Source organism: Setaria italica, chromosome VIII (assembly GCF_000263155.2).
Source record: "Setaria italica strain Yugu1 chromosome VIII, Setaria_italica_v2.0, whole genome shotgun sequence".
NCBI lineage: Eukaryota > Viridiplantae > Streptophyta > Magnoliopsida > Poales > Poaceae > Setaria > Setaria italica.
Genome location: NC_028457.1, coordinates 10,579,746 through 10,600,776, shown reverse-complemented (window position 1 = coordinate 10,600,776; position 21,031 = coordinate 10,579,746). Strand labels below are relative to the sequence as shown.

Sequence of the window (21,031 nt, the reverse complement as noted above, 5' to 3'; positions counted from 1 at the left end):
GTTCAGTTCGTTTGGGAGATGGTTTCAGTTCAATAATAGTGTTTGATTGGAACAAACGCAAAAGGAATACACAGGGGAGATGGAAGCGGACGATCACCTGAGTTCTGATCCAAACCAAAGTTCAATGGTGGGAGGGGTCGGACGGTCGAGTAGTAGGACCTCGCCTTCCCGCCCTTCAACCATGGGTTTCATCGATTCCAGCGGGCAGCAGCGGCGGAAAGGTCTTCCAACCGTTTTTGCAAACTCTTAACTGATTGTGATTTACATAATATCTTTATTGATGAATAAATCTACAAAAAGGAAGTTCATTTGTAATAACCTTTAGTTTCCTAAAGGAAACTTATGTCTACCTAATATTAAAGCGAGTAACGCTTCTGCCAAATTTTTTCGTCCGTCCTGTGGGTCCCACTTGTCAGAGGGCTCCCACGCCGCCCTACCCCGGCCCTAGCCCCGGTCGCACCCGTGCCGCCTCGGCCGCGCCGCTGCCTTGACCTGGGAAGAGGGAGTGGGGGCCGGCCGAATCCGACGGAGGAGAAGGAGAGGGAGGATAGGAGGTGGGGGCCGGCCGGATCCGACGGAGAAGGAGAGGGAAGAGAGAGAGGGGGGAGGAGAGGAGGTGCGGGAGAGGCCGAGGGTGACTTGCCGAAGTCCCGCGGGTCGAAGACGAAGACAGAGAGGAGGGAGGACGACGCCCCGACCGCGGCGTGGAACGGCTCGTGGTCATGGAATCTGAGGTTGGCCCGGAACATGACGAGCGTGCGGCAGCAGCCCACGGTGACGGGCGCGCCGGACGGGAAGGAGCGGGAGAGGCCCGGTTGGAGGCGGGCAGTGGCGAGATGACGGAGGAGGTGGCAAAGTTAAGGCGGGTGGGGGTGGCGAGACGGGGACTGCGCGTCGGAGGGGTGGAGGCAGACGGCGAGTGTGGAGATTTGGTTGAAAAGGTGGATGGTGGACGGGATGGAGGTGAGTGTGGGGGCGGTCGGTGCATGGATGTTGAGGGAGAGCGAGAAGGATGCGAAGGGGAGAGGCTAGGGTCCTCGCACGTCTGGGCGCCGGCGTCGGAGGCTCCAACTCTACTTAATATTCTTCTGCCTCTTTTTTTCGTCTGGCCCGGCCCCGACCGCGCCGCCTCGGCTGGGGAAGAGGGAGGAGGAGTTGGGGGAGAGGGAGTGGGGGCCGGCCGGATCCGACGGAGGAGAAGGAGAGGGAGGAGAGAGGGAGGGAGGAGAGGAAAAGCGAACCAGGGAAAACCGGCACCTGCCCACGAGGAAAACCGACGCTGGAAATTAAATAGGCAAGTAAAAACTCAAAGAAAATGCATGAAGGTATTTGATTCTTTGACCTCTCCCTGAGAAGCTCTCCTACCATTTCAGATTATACGAGTAAAAATAAGGAAATTCTATAGGGCAACCACCATCCCCTGCGACGTATGGTAATGGTCGTAGCCATACTTTCCTTTTGGTATCGCGGTAAAAAAATATTCTTAGTTTGCAAGGAACATACATGTAAATATTTTTTTTTAAAATATTTCAAGCTATCTATTTAGTTTCCAAACTTTAAGAACTGTTTGTCGCTTGAAAAAACATGATATTTATTAGGAGTCCAATATATACTAGAGTACAAAAAATACATGAAAATAAAAATTATCGCATATTGAGCCGTGTCGGTGCAGGCTGGTTGTATGCTATGCTACTTGCACTTAGAAATGGATCCGCATCTACCAACACATATACTCTATGTTCGGACAACAACGGGGTTTACTAAGCCGGGGTTTACTAAGCCAGAATATATATGAAATATGGTTGCTTTGTATGGTACAACATCATTACATATTTTTCTATAGCAACTCTCTTGCTTGAATAAAAAAGTTTTAATTTAATGAGTATTTGAGTTGAAAGAAATAATTAATTTAAAATTCTTTTGGTTTTCTATTAAACGTGCAAACATCCAATAAGTGCAATAAAAATTTAGTGATGGAAATAAAAAATGTCATAAGTTTAAAAAACACAATTGATCTTTTACCGTAGCAACGCATGGGTATTTTGCTAGTTTTTTATCAAGTATGTGTATTAGGGCCCAAATGTTTTATTTTTCTACGAGATCATTTACTTTATAACATTAACTCAAACAATGCTCTTAACTTGGCCATTTGAAATTAGCACATCTCATTTATTCATGGCACTATTTCCTTAGAATGCAAGTAATAAACATGCTATCACAACTTTGATTCTATTGCGAAAGCTCATCTACATGGTCTCTAAAAATACGTAAAAGAATGTGCTAAAGATCACAGAAAGCGCAGGAAATATTATAGGAAATATAAAAAAGAGCATGAAAAAACCCAGGACCATTTAAACAAATTTTTTTATATCATCTTTGAAGAAAAACAATATAGTAGAAATCCTTTAAAAAGGATGTACCATAAGAGCTGATATAGATCGAAACGTACACATTTCAACAAAAGTAAATTTTAGGATAGTTGTCCCTGCACATATTGTTTTAGAAAATATTTTTTTCAGTATTTTTGGGTGCTAATGGAAAATTGGCTGAGAATTACGAGAAATTGAACTTTCTAGAAGCACCATCGTGGAATAACAGCATAAAAAATGAAAAGCAAAAAGTTAGTGGCAAAGTGAAGAGCACTGTTCAATTTAGTAGCATATAAATAAAGTAAACGCCCTGAAATTATGAATATTCTGCTGGTTCGTAAGTTCACATATTATGCACCTCACATGCACAAAATCTGTTGACCATAACATCATTTACAAAAGTTAAATACAGAAGGGAAGTGTTCTTGAACAAAAGTAGTATTCCTAAAGCAACTGAACCAACACACAGCACATACATGGGTGTTTCAATGTACAATAAAAAAAATCAAAAGGAAGAATTCATGGCTTATTGGAATAAAAAGAGATAAAGTGCCCAACAAACACAGTTCTGAGCAGACACATCATACAAGCATACCAATGGAGATTTACCATCTAGTTGTCCTAGATACGAATCTCTGGAACGTGCTGCATCTTCTGGTGCATCCCACTCGTTTGCCACAGAGTTTTAAACTCATCGTGCAGGTACAGCAGCCAAAGCCTCTTCAGAGAAAGAAGCAACTCGATGCCTTGAGGAACCTTATCCAGCTGTGTTAGGGACACAATGTAAAGACCTTCAATACGTGGAAGAGCACCATCTCCGATTTCCATCTGCTTGACATCCGGCATTCGCTTCAAGACGAGCGTCTTCAGGTGAGGAAAGCACCCAGCAGAAAGAACCAAAGTGCTTGCACTATTCACCCTGTTAAGACTTAAATAGGTGAGATTTGGCACGTGTGGAGCGAGCACACCCAGTGGATCTTCTCCAAGCTGACACCAGCTTAACGCTAAATATTTGAGATGTTCCCCATGATTGCGAAATATCGGATACTTCAGTGTCCCAGAAGCCCACTGGCCCCTTACAATTAACCTGTGGAGCTTTGTGGAAATCGGATCAAGGGCTTGGAGGCAAAGTGTCTCATTCACATCTCTTGCAGAGATAAGCAGGCTGGAAAGAAGTGGCATCGTCGATAGGGTCGCAAAAAGGTTTTCACAATCAGAAGCACTTACATTGTCTATCCATATGCTTCTGAGCTGCATCAGTTTCTTCAGCTGCTCAGCCAAGTCTTTGCTCACTTGCACTGTCTCTAGAGTCTGCAGTTCTTCCAGGTTTGACAGCCCTTTAGGTGATTCGACTCCGATAAAATATCTGAAATCTGACTGCTTTTCGTCAGCGAACCTGTCAGCCAAAAGGTGCCTCAACTTCTTAACCTTAACAATACCTCGTGGTAGCTTCTCTATTTGGGTTTGCTTGATGTCCAGAGTGTGGAGATTGAAGAGCTTCTCAATGGACTCTGGTAGTGACTTGACATTGGTGCGCCTTAACCCAATGTACCGCAGATTAAAGAGATTCCCTATAAATGTGGGCACCTCGGTGATATTAGAATCTTGCAGCTCTAGAGCAGTCAAGTGCTTTGATTCAGACAAAATTGAGGATAACAAATCAGGGGTGGACGAAATCATTCCATGAGCCACAAGGCTTCTAAGACGTGGAAATTTAACCTTAAGTGAAGTATTAACTTTCCACCTACATAATGACAATCGGCGAACATGTGGGTCCACCTGTATTATTGCTTCATAATCATTTGCAGAACCAAACTTTTCTTCTTTGGCAACGGAGAGTGCCAGATCCCGCATAATATCATGCATCTTGCAAGTGCTAACCCTTCCGAGCTCATCATAGTCCACAACTTCAAGCATATTGCGGTGAATTAGTTCCATGAGATTTCCCTCAGCCACCTCCTCTGGTGTATTTTTTTCTTTGCTCAGAACAAAGCCTTCTGCAACCCACAGTCGCACAAGGCTTTCTCGTGACATGGGGTAGTCTTCAGGGAACAAGCTACAATACAAAAAGCAATTTCTGAGGCCTCCAGATAGATCATGATAGCTTAGGTTTAATATTGCTCGGACATGATCATTTGTTGACAACTCACTCCTTAGCTGATTATATGTTTGATTCCAAATGTTTATTCGTGGTCTTGATGACAACAAGCTGCCTATTGTAACAATTGCCAGCGGCAGGCCATGACACCTATCCACTATAGATTTAGCAATTTCCTCAAACTCCTTGGGGCATTTGTGGTCCTTCTTGTTGTGAAAAGCCCTTCTGCAGAAAAGGTCAAATGCATCAGGGCCATCCAATGGTTCTAGCTCAAGGTGGTGGTCCAACGAAGCGATGGCTCCAACATGATCCTTTCGTGTAGTAATGATAATACGACTTGCTTGGTGATTCTGGAAAGCATCATGTATTTTGAAGTATACCTCTTGCTCCCAGACATCATCTAATACAATCAAACATTTTCTATTTTGGAGTTTTTTCTTTATTTCTGCCTTCAAGTCGTGTACATCCATTTTGTCAATTTCTGATGGTACTGGTGGTACCATGTTCCCAATCTTCCAGAGTAGCTTTCTCAACAGAGCGTCTGCCGGGCAGATCTGTGACACAACAATCCAAGCATGCACAGGGAAGTTGACCTTTTCACGTTCATAAAGATTTGTTACCAGGGTAGATTTTCCCAACCCACCCATACCCGAAACTGTTATCACGGTGCTATCCAGCTCATCCGAGTACAGCCATCCAGACAGCAATTTTCTATTTTTTTCAATTCCTACTAGATCTTCATCTTTGACAAAATCTGGGAAACCATCTTGGGACCGCTGCCTTTCAATCATGGCAAGTTTGTCAGGAACAAGCTGGGAATGCTGCAACCACTGATCCTTCATCAGAACAACTTGTTGAATGTCCTGTTCTACCATAGCTACTTCATCAGCAATGTCACTGAAAACTTTGACATAATGGGTACCCTTGATGAAGTACTTCATCAGGAACCCTTCTTCCTCTATCTCAAGAATATGATATGAGTATTTGTCTATGACATCTTCAACATGGTAAGCCACCTTCCGGACCTCCCCAATCCAACTCTTGACAGGCTTATCTATGAGGTAGACTGTGCCGATCTCTTGTATAGTATCACTCATTAATGTCAATTTCATCCTTATTAGATCCATTTTCCGTGGCAGTTCCTTCAGAGCTTGAACTTTTTCAGACAGCTTATTTATAATGACCGTAGCACTTTCATTCGCTAAAGCATAGCCAATCTTCGTGACAGCAAGGAGAACTGCTTCTGCCATATTTCCGCTGAAAAACAGAGATACAAACCATGTCACTTGTAGGGAAAAGAGTTCAGCAAAAAGACACCAGGTCAACTCATGCAGTCACTCATAGGCAAACAGATATTGCTCTCGAGAAAAAAAAAGAATTTGGGAAAGACAAGAGGAGTTTGACTCATATGCCTCGACTATTCTATAAACATATATCAACTATACAAATAGCATAAAGAAATGTAACCAACATTTATTGGAAAAAGCAACTGTAAACATATATCAACTACTCCCTCCGCCCCAAATTACTATTCGTTTTCGTTCTTCTAGGTGCATAACATTTGCTACGTATCTAGACATACCATATATTATCCAGATGCATAGCAAAATCTATGTACCTAGAAAAGCCAAAATGAATAGTAATTTGGGATGGAGGGAACATATATCAACATCCAGAAATGAGACATTCTGGAAAATCGCTTGCACTAAAATAGTTCATAACAAGCTAAAATCATATAGAGCCACTTGGCTGGGAACTTGGGCAGAAAGTCCAAGATGTTACCCCATTTTCTGGATATCTGAAACTGTATAGTAACATTATAGCTGCAGCAAGGCTCCCAGTGTCATTCCTTGTTCGGAGCATGGTTCCTAATGTCCATCAAAAGTCTCTTTATTTGCATCTACAACTAAAACGAACAAGGCCATCACTGGAAACCTGAACACATCTAATGAGTGGCTAGCGTCCATCTACATTATCTTATTTGCATCTAGATCTAAAAGGAACAAGGCTATCACAGGAAAACTTGAATTCATCGGAGGAGGGGCGAACGCGCACCTGCTGAAGGCTTGTGCGGATCGGAACGGGAGGATGGAACCTGCAGTCCGACCAAACCTGCAGGAGCAAATTAAACAAAGCAAGATGAGAATGGAGCTAAAATTACAGGGGTCAGGCGTCTATATCTGCGCGCGCGCCGCCAACGCGCGCGGCCGTGCCGGCGCGCCGCCGTAGCCCGTCGATCTCGGCGGCGCATTCCGGCGAGCACGCCGAGGCCACGGGATGCCGTGCCGCAAGGTGTGGTCTGGTGGAGTAGTACTGAAGTGGAAAAGGCGATTGTTCCGTGAGACCCGGCCCATCTACCTGTACCTGCTGCGCCGGCTGACCACACAAAAAGGCCGAGCCTTTTGGGCTCAAATACATGCCTAGGCCTGGGAGTTTTTGGACAAGTATGGGCTGCCTATCTTTTTCCACGTGTAAGAATAGAAGAAATCGTTGGGCCGGTAGGACCGAGACCGGTTGTTTTATGAGCCGGTAAATCAGGCCGGGCTAGTTACTCTTTAAAAAAAATCAGGCCGGGCTGAATTTGCTGAGGCCTGATTATTTTATCTGGTAAGAGAAAAAAAAACTGCTCCGTGCCAGTGGACTGTGGACCTCCGACAGTCCAACAGCAATGAGAAGGTGCGGGTCGCCTGCGGCTTGGCGAGGTGAAGCTCCTGGGGCGTCCTCTTGCTCCGACGCACGGCAACCCTGGCAAATTAAACGAGCTTCGGGCTGCTGCAAGCAGCGCAACGCGAGGTGGAGCGATGGCAAAGGCAGCGCGGAGGTTCAACCAGCGGCGCTCCTCATGTTGTCATCGCCATCCGGCGATTTTTAGGCGTGATGGCGAGATGGGGGTGGCGGCGTCGAGGAGATGGGGGGTGGTGGGATGGGAGAAGAGAAAGAGAGAAAGGAGGGGCATGGAGAGATGACCTGATCATGTGGGTCCCACCATCATGTGGTGTCCACATCAGCGAAACAATCTAAAAAACAACCTTATGATCAAATTTGAACAATTTTGACAGTTGAGTGGTCAAAAATTACTGATTTTGCGGTTCGATGGCCATAAATGGACTTCTTCTGCTCCACACCAGGAGGAACGCCCCGTTGCTTGTTCTCGTGGATGGGGAGGGGAATCACAAGAAAAGAACGAACCGGTACCAACATAACGAGCGGCAAGTGGGTTATTTTCACAAAAACATCGATCCCACAGCCAGTTGAAGCAAGTCTCTAGCCCTGTGTGCTATGGAAAAGCTATTTTCTTTATAGAATCCGGGAACTTCCTTTGGTTGGCTTTTGATTTTTACGGCAGTAAAAGTACTTTTGTGGAAGTCCAACCAAACACACTCTTTACGTCACACTTGGAAATTTTCTCTCCATCTCAACACTCGATTGTTTCCGTATCATTCTGTTTTGAAAACAAACCTTTTGAGCTCATGAGCATATGAGGTTCACAGACCGCCCCATGTACCAAATCTATTAGGAACCAAAAGTTTGTGAGAAAGTTGAATGTTCCACCAGTAAATGAAGGGAAGGAAGGGAGGAAGAACTAACTGCTTATAAACCTGGGGAAGTACAAGGGCGTGATGGCATCCATATATAGGTTTAACCAACCCAAAGGTAAGATGAATTCGTGACCTCTTCTAGGATTAAGACAAGGATTAAGACAAGTAACACGATGGCTACAGGTAGGGCCTTTCTACAATCGAATCGTAACGACTGTGATCTCTCTTCTTTGCCACCACCATATTGACAATGATATGGACACCATATTGACCTAAGATGCAGAGTGAACAAACTGTGTGCTAGAGTCTTCAGACACGACCCATACACGAAGAGCAAGATTAAGAAGTCAAACACAACAGCTAATTAACAACGTGAAATGAACTAGAAATTGAACGATGCTGGGTTTCATGAGCTGCAGGCAGGAACCAGTACGCACCTGCAGTTTGTCGTAGTGGAAGGCCTCTCAGGCTAAGAGGACGAGAAGAAGGCCGTGACTCTTGGAGACCGTGAGAAGCATGTGAGCAAGCTACTTACCTATAGAGTCCGGCCTCTTTTCTGTGTCCTTTGCTGATCAATTCTTTGCACCCAACTCCCCCATTATTCGCTTAAAAATTCTGAATTGTTTACAAAGACTTGGCAAAGTCTCCGGTCTCGACCAACCGGTGATGGTCCAGTCGCCATCGAAGCGTTTCCTCACAAGGAGCTCTCATAATATCCGACACCTTGTGGTTGGGGCCAGGCTCGCCAGCACCCAGCGGGTCCTAGCCCACCAACAGTCGCCTTCAGCAACAACCCCCTGATTGTGATTAGGATGTGCCTAGTAGTTATTAATTGCTTGTTCTTATCCCTCCATGTGTTGGGGCTCTCGCTGACGTTTACTCAAAATGAATTTCATGTGCACATTTTTTTATTCGATTGTACATTCTCTATGTTAAATATAAAAAGTGCACTAGAGTGAGTTAATTGATGGTCGTAGAACAACAAGACTGCATTCTTAGGGCACATATTGATTTGAACGAAACAACCTTATTGCATCCTTAGTGCCCATATTTATTTGCACGCATTGACAAATTCAACATAAAAGTTTAAACTGATAAAAAATATGGAGAATTTAGCAATTGTCATTGGACCTTAATTTACGGAAATGGGAGTCGGCTGTAATTATTCTATTTAATTGCGCCCGCCATAATTCGAACTCGAGACCTCTAATCCTGATATCATATTGAGTTACATGTATCAACTAATTCAATCAAAAAACTTAAGTCGCACTAGTAGAGAATTGAGCTTTAGTCCCGGTTGGTAGGGTGCAAATATCCCGAAAATGCATCTGGGATAAACCAACCGGGACAAAAGGGGGGTCTTTTATCCCGGGTCACTCAACCGGGACACTGCAAAAAAAAATCCCGAGCTCCCAGGATTTTTCACGCGAAATATGCGCGTGCGCGGTTCGTGGGATTCGAACCCACAACCTCTAGCCTCGCGCATAGCTTCCTTACCATCCCACCTACACACCACATCTGAGTATGTAGGGGATGCTATCCTTTTGTATTAACTCGTGGGGGACCCTTTTATCCCGGTTCGAAACACTAACCGGGATAAAAGACCCCCTTTTATCCCGGTTGGTATTACAAACCGGGATAAAAGGGTTCGAGGATTTAAACCTCTTCCAGCCACCTTCCAGTCACCTCGTTGGGGACCCTTTTATCCCGATTTCAAACACCAACCGGGATAAATGATCCCCTTTTATCCTGGTTGGTATTACAAACCGGGATAAAAGGCTCTTGACCCTTTTATCCCGGTTGGTGTTAAAAGGGGGGTCTTTTATCCCGGTTGGTGTTTTAAACCGGGATAAAAGGCCTCTCAGAGTCTTTTTTTTCCCACTAGCCTTTGCAACCGGGATAAAAGGTCCCGGTTGGTGAGCCCCCCACCAGTGACCGAGTTTTAGTCCCGGTTGGTGAACCTTTTGTCCCGGGCCAACTTTAAACCGGGACAAAAGGGGGCGTATGGAAAGCCAATTCTCTACTAGTGTCGATAGGAAAGGTTAGTAATTCATTTATATTTTGACAGCCTAGACAAAGGACAATGCCATGCATCAACCTATAGAAGTCTTGATTTTGTATGATTCGCTCATATATGAGTAAGAAAAAAACCATAGATGCATTTATCTTTGCATCCGCTTCGTAAATTTACAAATAAATTCGGGTAAAACACGAGCACCGTACCTCATATAAATGGTTTACATCTTTAGGGCTTCTTTCAAAATAAAACAAAATATTTCAAATTTCATAATGAACATAAGTTCGATTAATTTGTTGCCACATTCCCAGCAGCATCGTTTAATTTTGTGTACACTTCTCATAGTTAAAAAACTTAAAATAAACAAAATGTACAAGGAAGAAAATGACTTATTTTCCCCCAGGAGGAGTTTCACTGGCGGATTTGGTGCACCCCCTTGCCGCCCTGGCGGGACCAGGTCGGCAAGTTCTATGCAGCTATGAATGAGGGGGGAAGGGGGGGCAGTATGGGTGGCAGGAGCCATGGCAGGGCGTGGGATAGGTGGTGGAGGATGGTGGCGCTGGTGCTGGGAAATGGGGAGGATGGTGGTAGCGTGGTTGCGCGGAGGTGGAGGGGACAAGCCTGACACGGAAGTGTCAATTGGAAATAGATAATTTATGTAAGATTGTGTATAATACGTGGGTTGCATTGCATTGAGCGTCGAGGGTGAATATATAGGGGTACAAGACTTCGGGAGCAAGAAGCTTCCCGAAATATTTCCTATACTACCAAATATAGTCTAACATCCCCCACAGTCGTAGCGAGAGCAACACGAATGGACAGGTTGGAGAATAATGGAGACATCCCCCACAGTCGGAATACTGGTGCAAATGCTACGACTTGAGTGAAAACCGATGAGTAGCACATGAGGAGTATATGCCCTTAGTGCCGAAGTAGCCGAGGTCGAGGTGGACGTGGTCGAAGCCGTGGAGGAGGGCGCAGGTCCGAAGCATCAACAGAGGCACACAAGTGCACAAAATCAGCAGCTTCTTGCCGACAGGTTCAGCAGGACGATGAGCCGACTACGCTGGTAGATGGTGCAGCTAAAGAGCGCAAATGCATCTTCCTTCAGCAACATCGGCGGCAGTGTCCGTGAGCATGTAGAAATAGGCGCGGACTCAGACCGAGAGCCAGCGTGACGAGGACTAGCAGCATGGGTGGTGCCACCTCTTGAAAAGGTGGCAACACCGACGATGATGGCTTGATCACAAGCATCAGCACTATAGCCTGAGAGGGTGCAACGACAACCTCATCGTCGGGAGTGTCGACGATGAAGAGATGAAGAACGGCAGGGTGACGCAAACCTAATCCCTGATCGGGAAGAAAAAAACAGCAACAGTAAGACAGACCCAGGTACAATCTTGGGTGCACCTAGCTCGCCCAGCAGGCAAGCTTGGCAGGCAAAGTGTGGCCTGAGCAGCGCCTCCTCTTCAGCAGCGTGGTGGCCAGCAACCTCATGCCCCTCCCCCCGCAGGCACGTACTCACGCTTCACAATAGCGGTAGAAGCAACGCTGACAAATGGAATGGGGAACACAAACCAGATGCCCGGTGGGGATGGCGGTACCACACGATGACGTGGAGGAGAGAGTCGATGAGTTAGGGGTGGGGCATGGTGGCCTAGCGCCCCCATGCTCCTCCACAACCACGCACTCATGCACAAAGTGCAGCGAAATCGCACTCAAGGGTAGTAGAGGTTGCGGCGCTGGAGTAGTAGATGGGAGGGGGGGCATAAGGTCTAATGCAAGGTAGGGGCGGTGACGACGGCATAGCCCCCGGCGGGACGCCTGCATGCTGCTATGCCACGACGGTCGCGGTGGATCAGAGGGATCAGCTGCGCATCCAATGAGGGCGCTTCCCCGGTGGAGATCGATCTCCCCAGGGGCAGCACGATGGCAGCGGAAGTGAAAGGACCTTTGATGTTGCCTAGGGGGTGAATAGGCAAATCTAATTTTTTTAAAAAAAACTTGCAGCTGAATTAGTAACTTACAGAAACTCCGGAGATTTTTCGGATTCTACGCAACTTGCAGAGCTTCCGTAGAAATCTACAGAGTATCCAGAGATAATAGAAGTTTCACAATACGCCTATGCAAAACTCAACCAAAAGTAGATCGATGAATTACCATACACCGTTGAGTTGTTACCAAGCTATTTCACTAGATACTTGTAGCTCAAACCTTCTCAAATGATAGATCAAGATGAACCCTAGAAATGAGCTAGCACAAGAAACAACTAGTAAAATCAACAAATCAAGAACAAGAGACACAAGGATTTGTTTACCAAAGTTTGAATTCCTTTATTGAGGATTCCTACATCTCCGGTGGGTGCTTCCAATGAAGCCGAGTTGCTCTCAACCCTTTCCCCACTTCACTTCTTAATTTCTTCCCTTGCGGAGGCGAAATTGAAGCCTTCACAAACTTCCCGTGGCACACCACAAGCTTGGGTGCTCACAGGGCGACGCCTAGCTGTCTAAGAGTCTTCACCTCCAAAAGTAACAAACGCCACGAAGATCTCTTGCTATGAACTCGAGTGCTCAAGGAAGGATTTGCTCTCTTTCACTCAATCTTTCAATCCCTCAACCCATTCTCTTCTCTTCTCAAATCTCTTGCAATCCTAGAGATGGGGGGGGGCTCAAAAGGGCTATGGAGATGTGTTTTGTGTGTGGGGAACAGTCAGGGATAGATCCCCAGTACCCGTAAGGAAGGAAGAAGGCAGACTCCCACTAGGATTCCCCTATAATTCTACTAGGACTCATACCCTTTAATCCTACTAGGACTCCTTCTTGTAACCGACTAGTAATCCCGCCCTGAAGTATATAAAGGAGGGTAGGGGTCCCTAGATCGGTAGGCGAAGACCTGATAGAACCACAATAGAGAACCAAATTCTCAACACCAAACAACACCTAAGTACAAGGTGCAATATACAACACCCCAAATAGGATGTAGGGTATTACGCTACTCTGACGGCCCGAACCTGTATAAATCCATATCTTGTGTCCTCTCTTGTACCTTCGAGTTCCAGGTCCGACGATCCCCTACCAACCAATCTAATACCTCGGGATACCTCTCGGTAGGTTGTTGGGTATAAAACATCGACATCTGGCGTGCTAGGTAGGGATGATCGTCGAGATCATCAAGCGAGTTTGAAGGACCTCATCATCAAGATCAATCTACTTGACAAGGAGCAAGTCGTCGAGTTGGAGTTCCGAGCAAACAAATCTACGTCGAGGTAGAATTGATGTGCTCCGCGTTCCAATCTAAGACCGAGTTGGTTTCCACCACAGGCTACTGCATATGGCTCGTCGATCAAGTCACGCGCAGATTGAGGCAAATAATCAAGCTGACGACTACTATTTCGACTACTCGTCTAGTCGAGAACGGATTACTTCGACTACTTGTCTCGACTAGAAAACTAGTTGAGGACGGTCTACTTCGACTACTCATCTCGACTAGAAAACTAGTCGAGGACGGGTTCCACGTGATCAACAACTAGTCGGAATTGATTCCGACTAATCGGCTTCATCAACAACCGTCGCGGCTTCACGATGACTGCCACGGCTTTGTCGACAATCGTCCACGAATCAAGCTAAGTCGCTTTTTAAATTATTTTATATAATTTTTCTAGCTTATTTTCCGCATGCAAGGCAACGCACCGAGTACTTTTTTGTGTACGCCTTTCGACAAAAATTACCCTCTAGAGCTACACTTTGCCAATTATTCCTGGGGCATGTTAACCGATAGCCATGGGCTTGGTACACCGAATTATGGAGGTTATAGCCACGGGTTTTATGCACTGAGTTCCGGAAGCTCCGCCAACAGGCTTGGTACATCGAATTTCGAAGGCTACGGCCACAAGTTTGGTGCACTGAGTGCTGGAGGCTCACAGGGGCTACACCCTAAGGAGGCACAAATCCTATGCGCGGCAATACACGTTCTTCTCGCCAAAAGGTAGAAAAGTCCCAACAACTACTTTAAGTGCAATCACGCTCTCTTTTTGTTGCAATGCCGACTACTTATTTTAAATCCATCCTCTTAGTGGTCGCTAATCTTCTTGAGCAGAACACGCCTCAGTTCGTGAAAGTCTTGGATCTTTTATCATGCCTAAATGCTAGGACGCGAGATAAAGATCTCCGTAGCAACAGTGCCAGTATGCGTACATGAGACAATGATCTCACGCGCAGTGGCAATGGCTAAACAGAGACTGAGAGCCTAAACGTAAGTGGCTAACTACTCGGGAGAAATATGGCCGAAACAAGAGCATGACACACAATATTTACATTATATTTATCACTAAATAAATTTCAGTAGTTTCAAATTCTACAAATATGCTACATAATGTATATTTTTTACAAGTCAAGCTCTGGCGACAACTCTCCAGGACGCTCAACGTACCTACAATGGATCCACTAGCTCTTAAACTCGGGGGCTAAGCGCCAATTACTACTCGGAATATCTCCAATGGCTCAGCTAGCTTCCAAGCTCGGGGGCTAAGTACCAAATAACTACTCGACGTGGCTCCTACGGCTCACCTGGCGCATAAGCTCGGGGGCTGGACGCTAAATGACTACTCGAAAGATGATTTGCGTGAAGAATAAAGACCATTGAATTGATTATTTAATCATTCCAAGGCTCGGAGGCTGATAAGCTACACCCAATAGTTGATTTTTCAAGATGAAAGAAGAAGATTCAAGATTTTATTGACCCTCAGTCTGAATCTTCGATTAAACCTAAGGCTCAGGAGCTACTTCATATGGAGTGCGACTTTCGCCGCCGTCCATATCACAATGAAGCTTACAAAATCAAGATGATCAAGGGCTTAAGCATACCATAGTCCCATGACAACTTTGAGGAACTTTGAAGATTCAGCTAGACAAAGTACTCGAGAAGCACTAAAACTACTCGGCGAGGATATGAAAAGTACTCGAAGACTGCTACATTGGACTATGAAGTGCTCGAGGTCTTGTTGGGGATAGATCCCTAATACCCGCAAGGAAGGAAGAAGGCATACTCCTACTAGGATTCACTATAATCCTACTAGGACTCGTACCCTATAATTCTACTAGGACTCCTCCTTGTAACCGACTAGTAATCCTGCCCCGAAGTATATAAAGGAGGGTAGGGGTCCCTAGATCGGTAGACGAAGACCTCATAGAACCACAACAGAGGACCAAATTCTCAACACCAAACAACACCCAAACGCAGGGCGCAATATACAACACCCCAAACAGGATGTAGGGTATTACACTACTCTAGCGGTCCAAACCTGTATAAATCCGTGTCTTGTATCCTCGCTTTTACCTTCGAGTTTTAGGTCCGATGATCCCCTACCAACCAGTCTACTACCTTGGGATACCCCTCAGTAGGTTGCCAGGTATAAAACACCAATAGGAACTAGCAACTCTAAAGGGAAGGGGGTAAGGTGTATAAATACCCATCCCCAAAAACTAGCCGTTGGGCTGTTAAGTTCTGAAAACCCCGAAAAAATCTCCGGAAACTCCAGAACCCCAAAAGTAACCATTAGGTTCAAAAAGTTCTGAAAACTCTGCAAAAATCTTCAAAAACTCTGGATATTTTCCATCTCTCGAAAATCTATGGAAACTCCGCAAAATTCTCTAGAATCTCCGCAACTTACAGAATTTCTGTAGAATTCTCCGGAATTTCCACAAGTCCATTGGACAACATAAGTCATTTAAGAGAAAAGGCCATAACCTTTTACTCCAGAATCCGAATTCGATGATCTTGGACTTGATAGAAAGCTTTTTCTGAGGAGTATCCATTCCAACTGAAAACAAGCTCCAAGACCACCCAGTGCAAGTGTTGTGACAAGTGTTTCTCTCATGTTAGCACTTGGAGGTTAGGTTTGAGCGCCGAGACATAAGCGAAGCTATCCATGTTGCATCCCTCTTGATAGTATGGCATTACCTATACTCAAGATACAAGAATAAACACAATATCAACCACTTGAGCTTTAACATATTCATCGTGCCGCTTTTCTTCAAAATTATATTTTGAGGGGTTTCCAAGTGTTTCTTTCTCTCTTTCTTGAGCATTATCCTCCTTGAGCTAGTGACTTGATGTTCCTCAACATATATGATCAATAATCAAATTTACATACTCAAGTCACCTCAATTCTTATGATCCAACAATAGTTTGATGCTTCGCAATGTTTCACTTTTCATGGCTTGATTGGTTCCTCAAAGTTCTCCCAAGCACTAGCTTCTTCACCCTAGCAAAGATCCCATGGCTCAAGCTGTCGATTTACCAAACTTTGCTTAGTTCCTCATTGCCAATCACTTGCTTGACTTCTTCCTCCAATCATGCCACTTTGAGTTTAGCTTTGCTTTGACATCAACAATGAATACCCATTGAAATTCACTTCTTCAATAAATGAAATTGATTCATACTTAAATATCGTTCTTATACGACTATTATGATCAAGTAATCTTCTATCTTAAGTTTCCTTGAAATACTAAATACTTGGTCAAATATTATTTCTTGATAATAAGGAATACCATTCATGTGACCAAGCAACCTATCGTTGAAATTCCATTCAATTCACCATTGCTCTTGATCACTTATATCATTGTTATAATCTTGATCAATCCTCATGCTATTTTCAACTTTCTTTGATTATACAAGCAAACAACCAATGAGACCATACAATTTTACTTCCATCTTTGTGTCTTTCACTCAATTCAATCATTGCTTGTCATTTCTTTACTTTTGCATGCTTCATATGATATGAGCTTGACTTTGTCATTTCTAATAAAAGCCTTGCCAAAGCTCAACAAGCTCACTAGTCCTTTAATTGCTTTTGTCATTCAATCACCAAAACTCACATGGGGCCTAGATGCCCTTTCAGGAAGCCGGAGGCCTAGGGTTTGATTCTAGACTCATGATACCATAAAAGATTATGTATAATGCGTGGGTTGTATTGCATTGAGCCTCGAGGGCGAATAATAGTGGTACAAGACTTGGAGGGTGTTGACACCAAATATAGTCTAACAGTTTCTCCCACATGAGAAAAGAGAGTATAGCAATCCAAGAGTTGGATTAGTATATTTGGGTTCAGGAGAGAGAAATTTAAGTGATAATGTAAAAATTTTAAGTATAGCAATCCGTATAGGTACAATGTTGGAGCCATTTTTGTAGTTTTTATGTATATTTTAGTACTCCCTTTGTCTCAAATTATAGGCCATTTTAGCTTTTTAAGATTTATAGATTTTACTATGCACTTAGATATACCTTATATCAAGATGCATAATAATATCTATAAACCTAAAAGATCATGAGATGCTCTTAGACACCCCACATATTTTGAGCAAAGTTCGCAGTGAAGTAACTCACCAATTATAACTGCCAGCTTTTAAAAAAAAAGATACTACTCGTTGAGCTTCGGCACAAGTCGTCCACGAGGTACAGCCTCGAATAAGCCAATTACAAAGGATCACTTGGTCATCGCGAAAAAGAAAAGGCGCACTTGGTACCAACCAGTCATATAATATGTAAACAATTTGTCACTTGCTAGGTTCATTATTCCAACTTGACACACATTTAGAAAAAGAAATCTGATCATCTCATCTATGGACATAGTGGCAGATTTTGTTTTATAAAGTATTAAGTAACTTCCAAATCTAATTCATACATAGCTGTGAAACATATCAGCAGAGGAACAAGTCAATGGTCTGCTGATGCACGGGAGGCTATTTAATTGATCTGCAGCTTGTCAACCTTGATTGAATTTGAGAACAGAATCAGATGCCAAATTTTATTCTTCAATGAATTTGACTTGATGCTGTTTTTTAGATAACGGAAACAATGACGATTTTCTTTATGATAACCTCATGCTTCGTATTTTGCTGAAGTTTTCTACATTTTTGTAGGACCAACTACATCTTAAATTAAACTATTTGCTTTCACTTATACAAACAGTTTGTTTTACCATGTGTATGAACTGACAAAACTTTGAAATTCCTTGTCAAGACATCCAGTTTTGCACTTTCGCTGCATGGGGATAAAAATCGACATATTTTCAAACATATTAGGTACCTCATTTCATGATTTATTTGTGTTTATTAATTAAGTTACACGGTCAATTCTTCCAACACAGCATATGTACATGACCAGGTTACCTGAAAAAACATCAAAGTTGAATTGACAAATATATACTTTTTTTTACACACGAAAGACATTTCATCCTGAAAAAAAAGTTCACCATTAAAGAAAGCAAACTAAATAATGGACAACTGTAAATTTTAAATAAAAGTATCCTTTCAGGAAATACATCAGCTCGATTGGATGGGTAATGGATCAAATTTGCACTTCATGGTAGTGGTACGGATGCGCAAGGGCGTATAAATTATCCAACGTGAAACAATAAGGGAAAGAAAGAAATAAGAGCAGCTTCTAGAGCTCTAAAGTTGCAATTCAGACAGATACAGATGAAGCCTCATCCCAAATGTGCACTTCGTGGTAGTACAGGCGCACAAGGGCGTGTAATACATTATCAAATGTGAAACAATGAGCAAAAGAAAAAAAAAGAGCAGCTCTCGCAGCACCAATGTTGCAATTCAGAAAAAAAAAAAAGAGCAGCTCTCGAGAGCCGAGGGAGGAAGAGGAGACGACCAAGGAGAGAAGTCAAGAAGAGAGAGATGCTCTCGCCACACTGGCAATGATTCATCTCCGGGGTCCGAGAAAATTCGGCCTGTTCGCTTCAGCTTATTCAGTCGGCTTATCAGCCACCAAACAGTGTTTTCCTCTCACAACAAATCAGCCGTTTCAGCTTTTCAGCTTTTCAGAAAATAATCAGCCGAAACAATCTCGGTTCAGAAAATAATTATGCAACAGGGACCTTAAGGACCCTGTCTGAAATATCCAATTTGCCAGCACCAATCACAATCACATCCTCACAATGGCAGCTGCCAGCTCTGCTAGCTGCTGCAAACGTGAGATGGCAAAGACAGCAGAAACACTTGGATGGATTCCACTCTTCTTCCCAAGTGACTGTAATCCCAGCAACAGGGGCCTACGTAGTACATATAACAAAGACATCAATGTCGAATGCATCCCGCCGACATATCACCATTTATCTGTGGTTATTGGTCGCATCAGTGAGATTCGAGAAACTGAAATTGTACTAATAATATATCATGCACATGGTTTTAAACAGTTTCAGTGAAGTTTAAAAAATATCTCCATGAAAAATAAAAACAAGCTTTCACAGAGGACACACTTACCAGGAACATCGCCCTCGTTGCTCATGGCGGATCTGCCGGCGGCCGGTCCGCTAGCTGCCACCTCTTCCCCCAATCCTCCTAGCCTCACCCGGCGGTAGCAAGACGAGAGCCGAGGGAGGAAGAGGAGATGACCAAGAAGGCAAGACGTCAAGAGGAGAGAGATGCTCTCGCCAGACTGGCAAATGATTCAGCTCCGGATGTTCGAGACAATTGTTCGAAACAACCTCGGTTCAGAAAATAATTATGCAACAGCGACCCTGACCTTGTCTGAATATCGAATTTGGAAGGACCCATCACAATTCACAATCACATCCTCACAATGGCAGCTGCCAGCTCTGCAAGCTGCTGCAAACGTTAGATAGCAAGGACAGCAGAAACACTTGGATGGACTCGACTCGTCGTCCCAAGTCACTCTGCATGCCTATGATGTCTGTTTTTTTCTTCAAATCAACATGTGCCTATGATTTCGCCATTATTAATTTTGGCTAAAAATTTTTGAGCCATAAAAAGTGTGGGTTTAATCTCAGTATCTAGAGTATAAATTATTTTTTCAGAATTGTATGTAAAGTGAAGGAAAACTGGAGGGTTTGAAAATACTTGGTTTACAAATTTACAATAGTGGTTCAGAGCTCTGAAATGTTCCAAGGATTACAGACTTCCAGTCATCTTCACCAGTCAGGAAAAAAGTTGTTAAAACCTTTTGTTCCTTGAATTTAGGTGGCCAGTTACAATTCTGCATGCTCAGAATTAATATAAGTTTATGAGATTTGCTCCGGTGGTCCTCTTTTAAAAAAGCGCACAGATTTTAAAGCAAACAAATGAACCACCGGAGCAGTTCTCTAAGTTTATAACAAATGAACAAAGCGTCCACAGAAATCTCTTATTTTGGTTCCCTAACCCTCTTATTAGTTTAATTTTTACCATAACTTGAAACCTGATATGTAAAACCGTCATCTCTCGAAACCAGAGAACTACATCCTGCAACAGCTCTACGAGGTATTTTCAGTCACGTGGCTGCCACATCATGAGTCGTTAGGGGGTGTTTGGATACACCCCACTAAAGTTTAGCATATGTCATATCGGATGTTTGATGCTAATTAGGAGTATTAAACATAATAATTACAAAAACTAATTGCACAAATGGAGTTTAATTCGCGAGATGAATCTATTAAGCCTAATTAGTCCATGATTTGACAATGTGGTGTTACAGTAACCATTTGCTAATGACGGATTAATTAGGCTTAATAGATTCGTCTCGCGAATTAGCACAAGGTTCTGCAATTAGTTTTATAATTAGCTCATGTTTAGTCCTCCTAATTAGCATCCGAACATCCAATGTGACACTGCTAAAGTTTAGCACCTAGTATCCAAACACCCCATAAACAAACTCTCAGTATTCAGATAAATGATTCAAAGGAAATCTACATCAAGACTTCTTTCATAAAAAAATTGATGTTGAATAAGTTCATTCCACTCCCAACTTCTTGTTCTTGCACACTTAACTTGTAATTAACTTTTTATGAAGATTAATCCACAAAACTACAAGCTGGTTACCTGGATTTCCCACCATGGCTGCCCATGTAAGCATTGCAGATTTTCACAGTTGTATAGCGCACATGATTAGGGAAAATGCACACTCAAATCACAAAACACGTCAACTGATACATTTTCTTTTATATTTGACAGTGATAAATTAAAACATCATTCAGAAAAAAAATGTGTGAATGATCCATTGG

At 43.6% G+C, this 21,031-nt stretch overlaps 1 protein-coding gene and 1 long non-coding RNA gene across 4 annotated transcripts; both read right to left on the bottom strand.

The window, feature by feature from the left end:
* Window positions 1-2,685: 2,685 nt before the first annotated feature.
* LOC101764144 (disease resistance protein RPM1) lies at window positions 2,686-8,651 on the bottom strand. Of its 3 annotated transcripts, XM_004978980.4 has the most exons (3): window positions 8,444-8,651; window positions 6,523-6,579; window positions 2,686-5,724 (listed from the first exon to the last, which is right to left on the bottom strand). In XM_004978980.4, exon 3 carries the CDS (start codon window positions 5,715-5,717, stop codon window positions 2,991-2,993), a length of 2,727 nt encoding a protein of 908 aa, XP_004979037.1. In that variant the 5' UTR covers window positions 5,718-5,724; window positions 6,523-6,579; window positions 8,444-8,651; the 3' UTR covers window positions 2,686-2,990. The 3 variants fall into 3 exon arrangements, with proteins under 3 accessions (XP_004979037.1, XP_012704071.1, XP_004979036.1); XM_012848617.2 differs by lacking the exon at window positions 6,523-6,579; XM_004978979.2 differs by lacking the exon at window positions 8,444-8,651 and having other exon boundaries at window positions 6,523-6,805.
* Window positions 8,652-18,835: 10,184 nt separating this feature from the next.
* On the bottom strand, window positions 18,836-20,398 carry LOC111258258. The gene is made up of 2 exons (XR_002678914.1): window positions 19,296-20,398; window positions 18,836-19,148 (listed from the first exon to the last, which is right to left on the bottom strand). It is a non-coding gene; the product is annotated as an uncharacterized LOC111258258 (long non-coding RNA).
* Window positions 20,399-21,031: the final 633 nt, after the last annotated feature.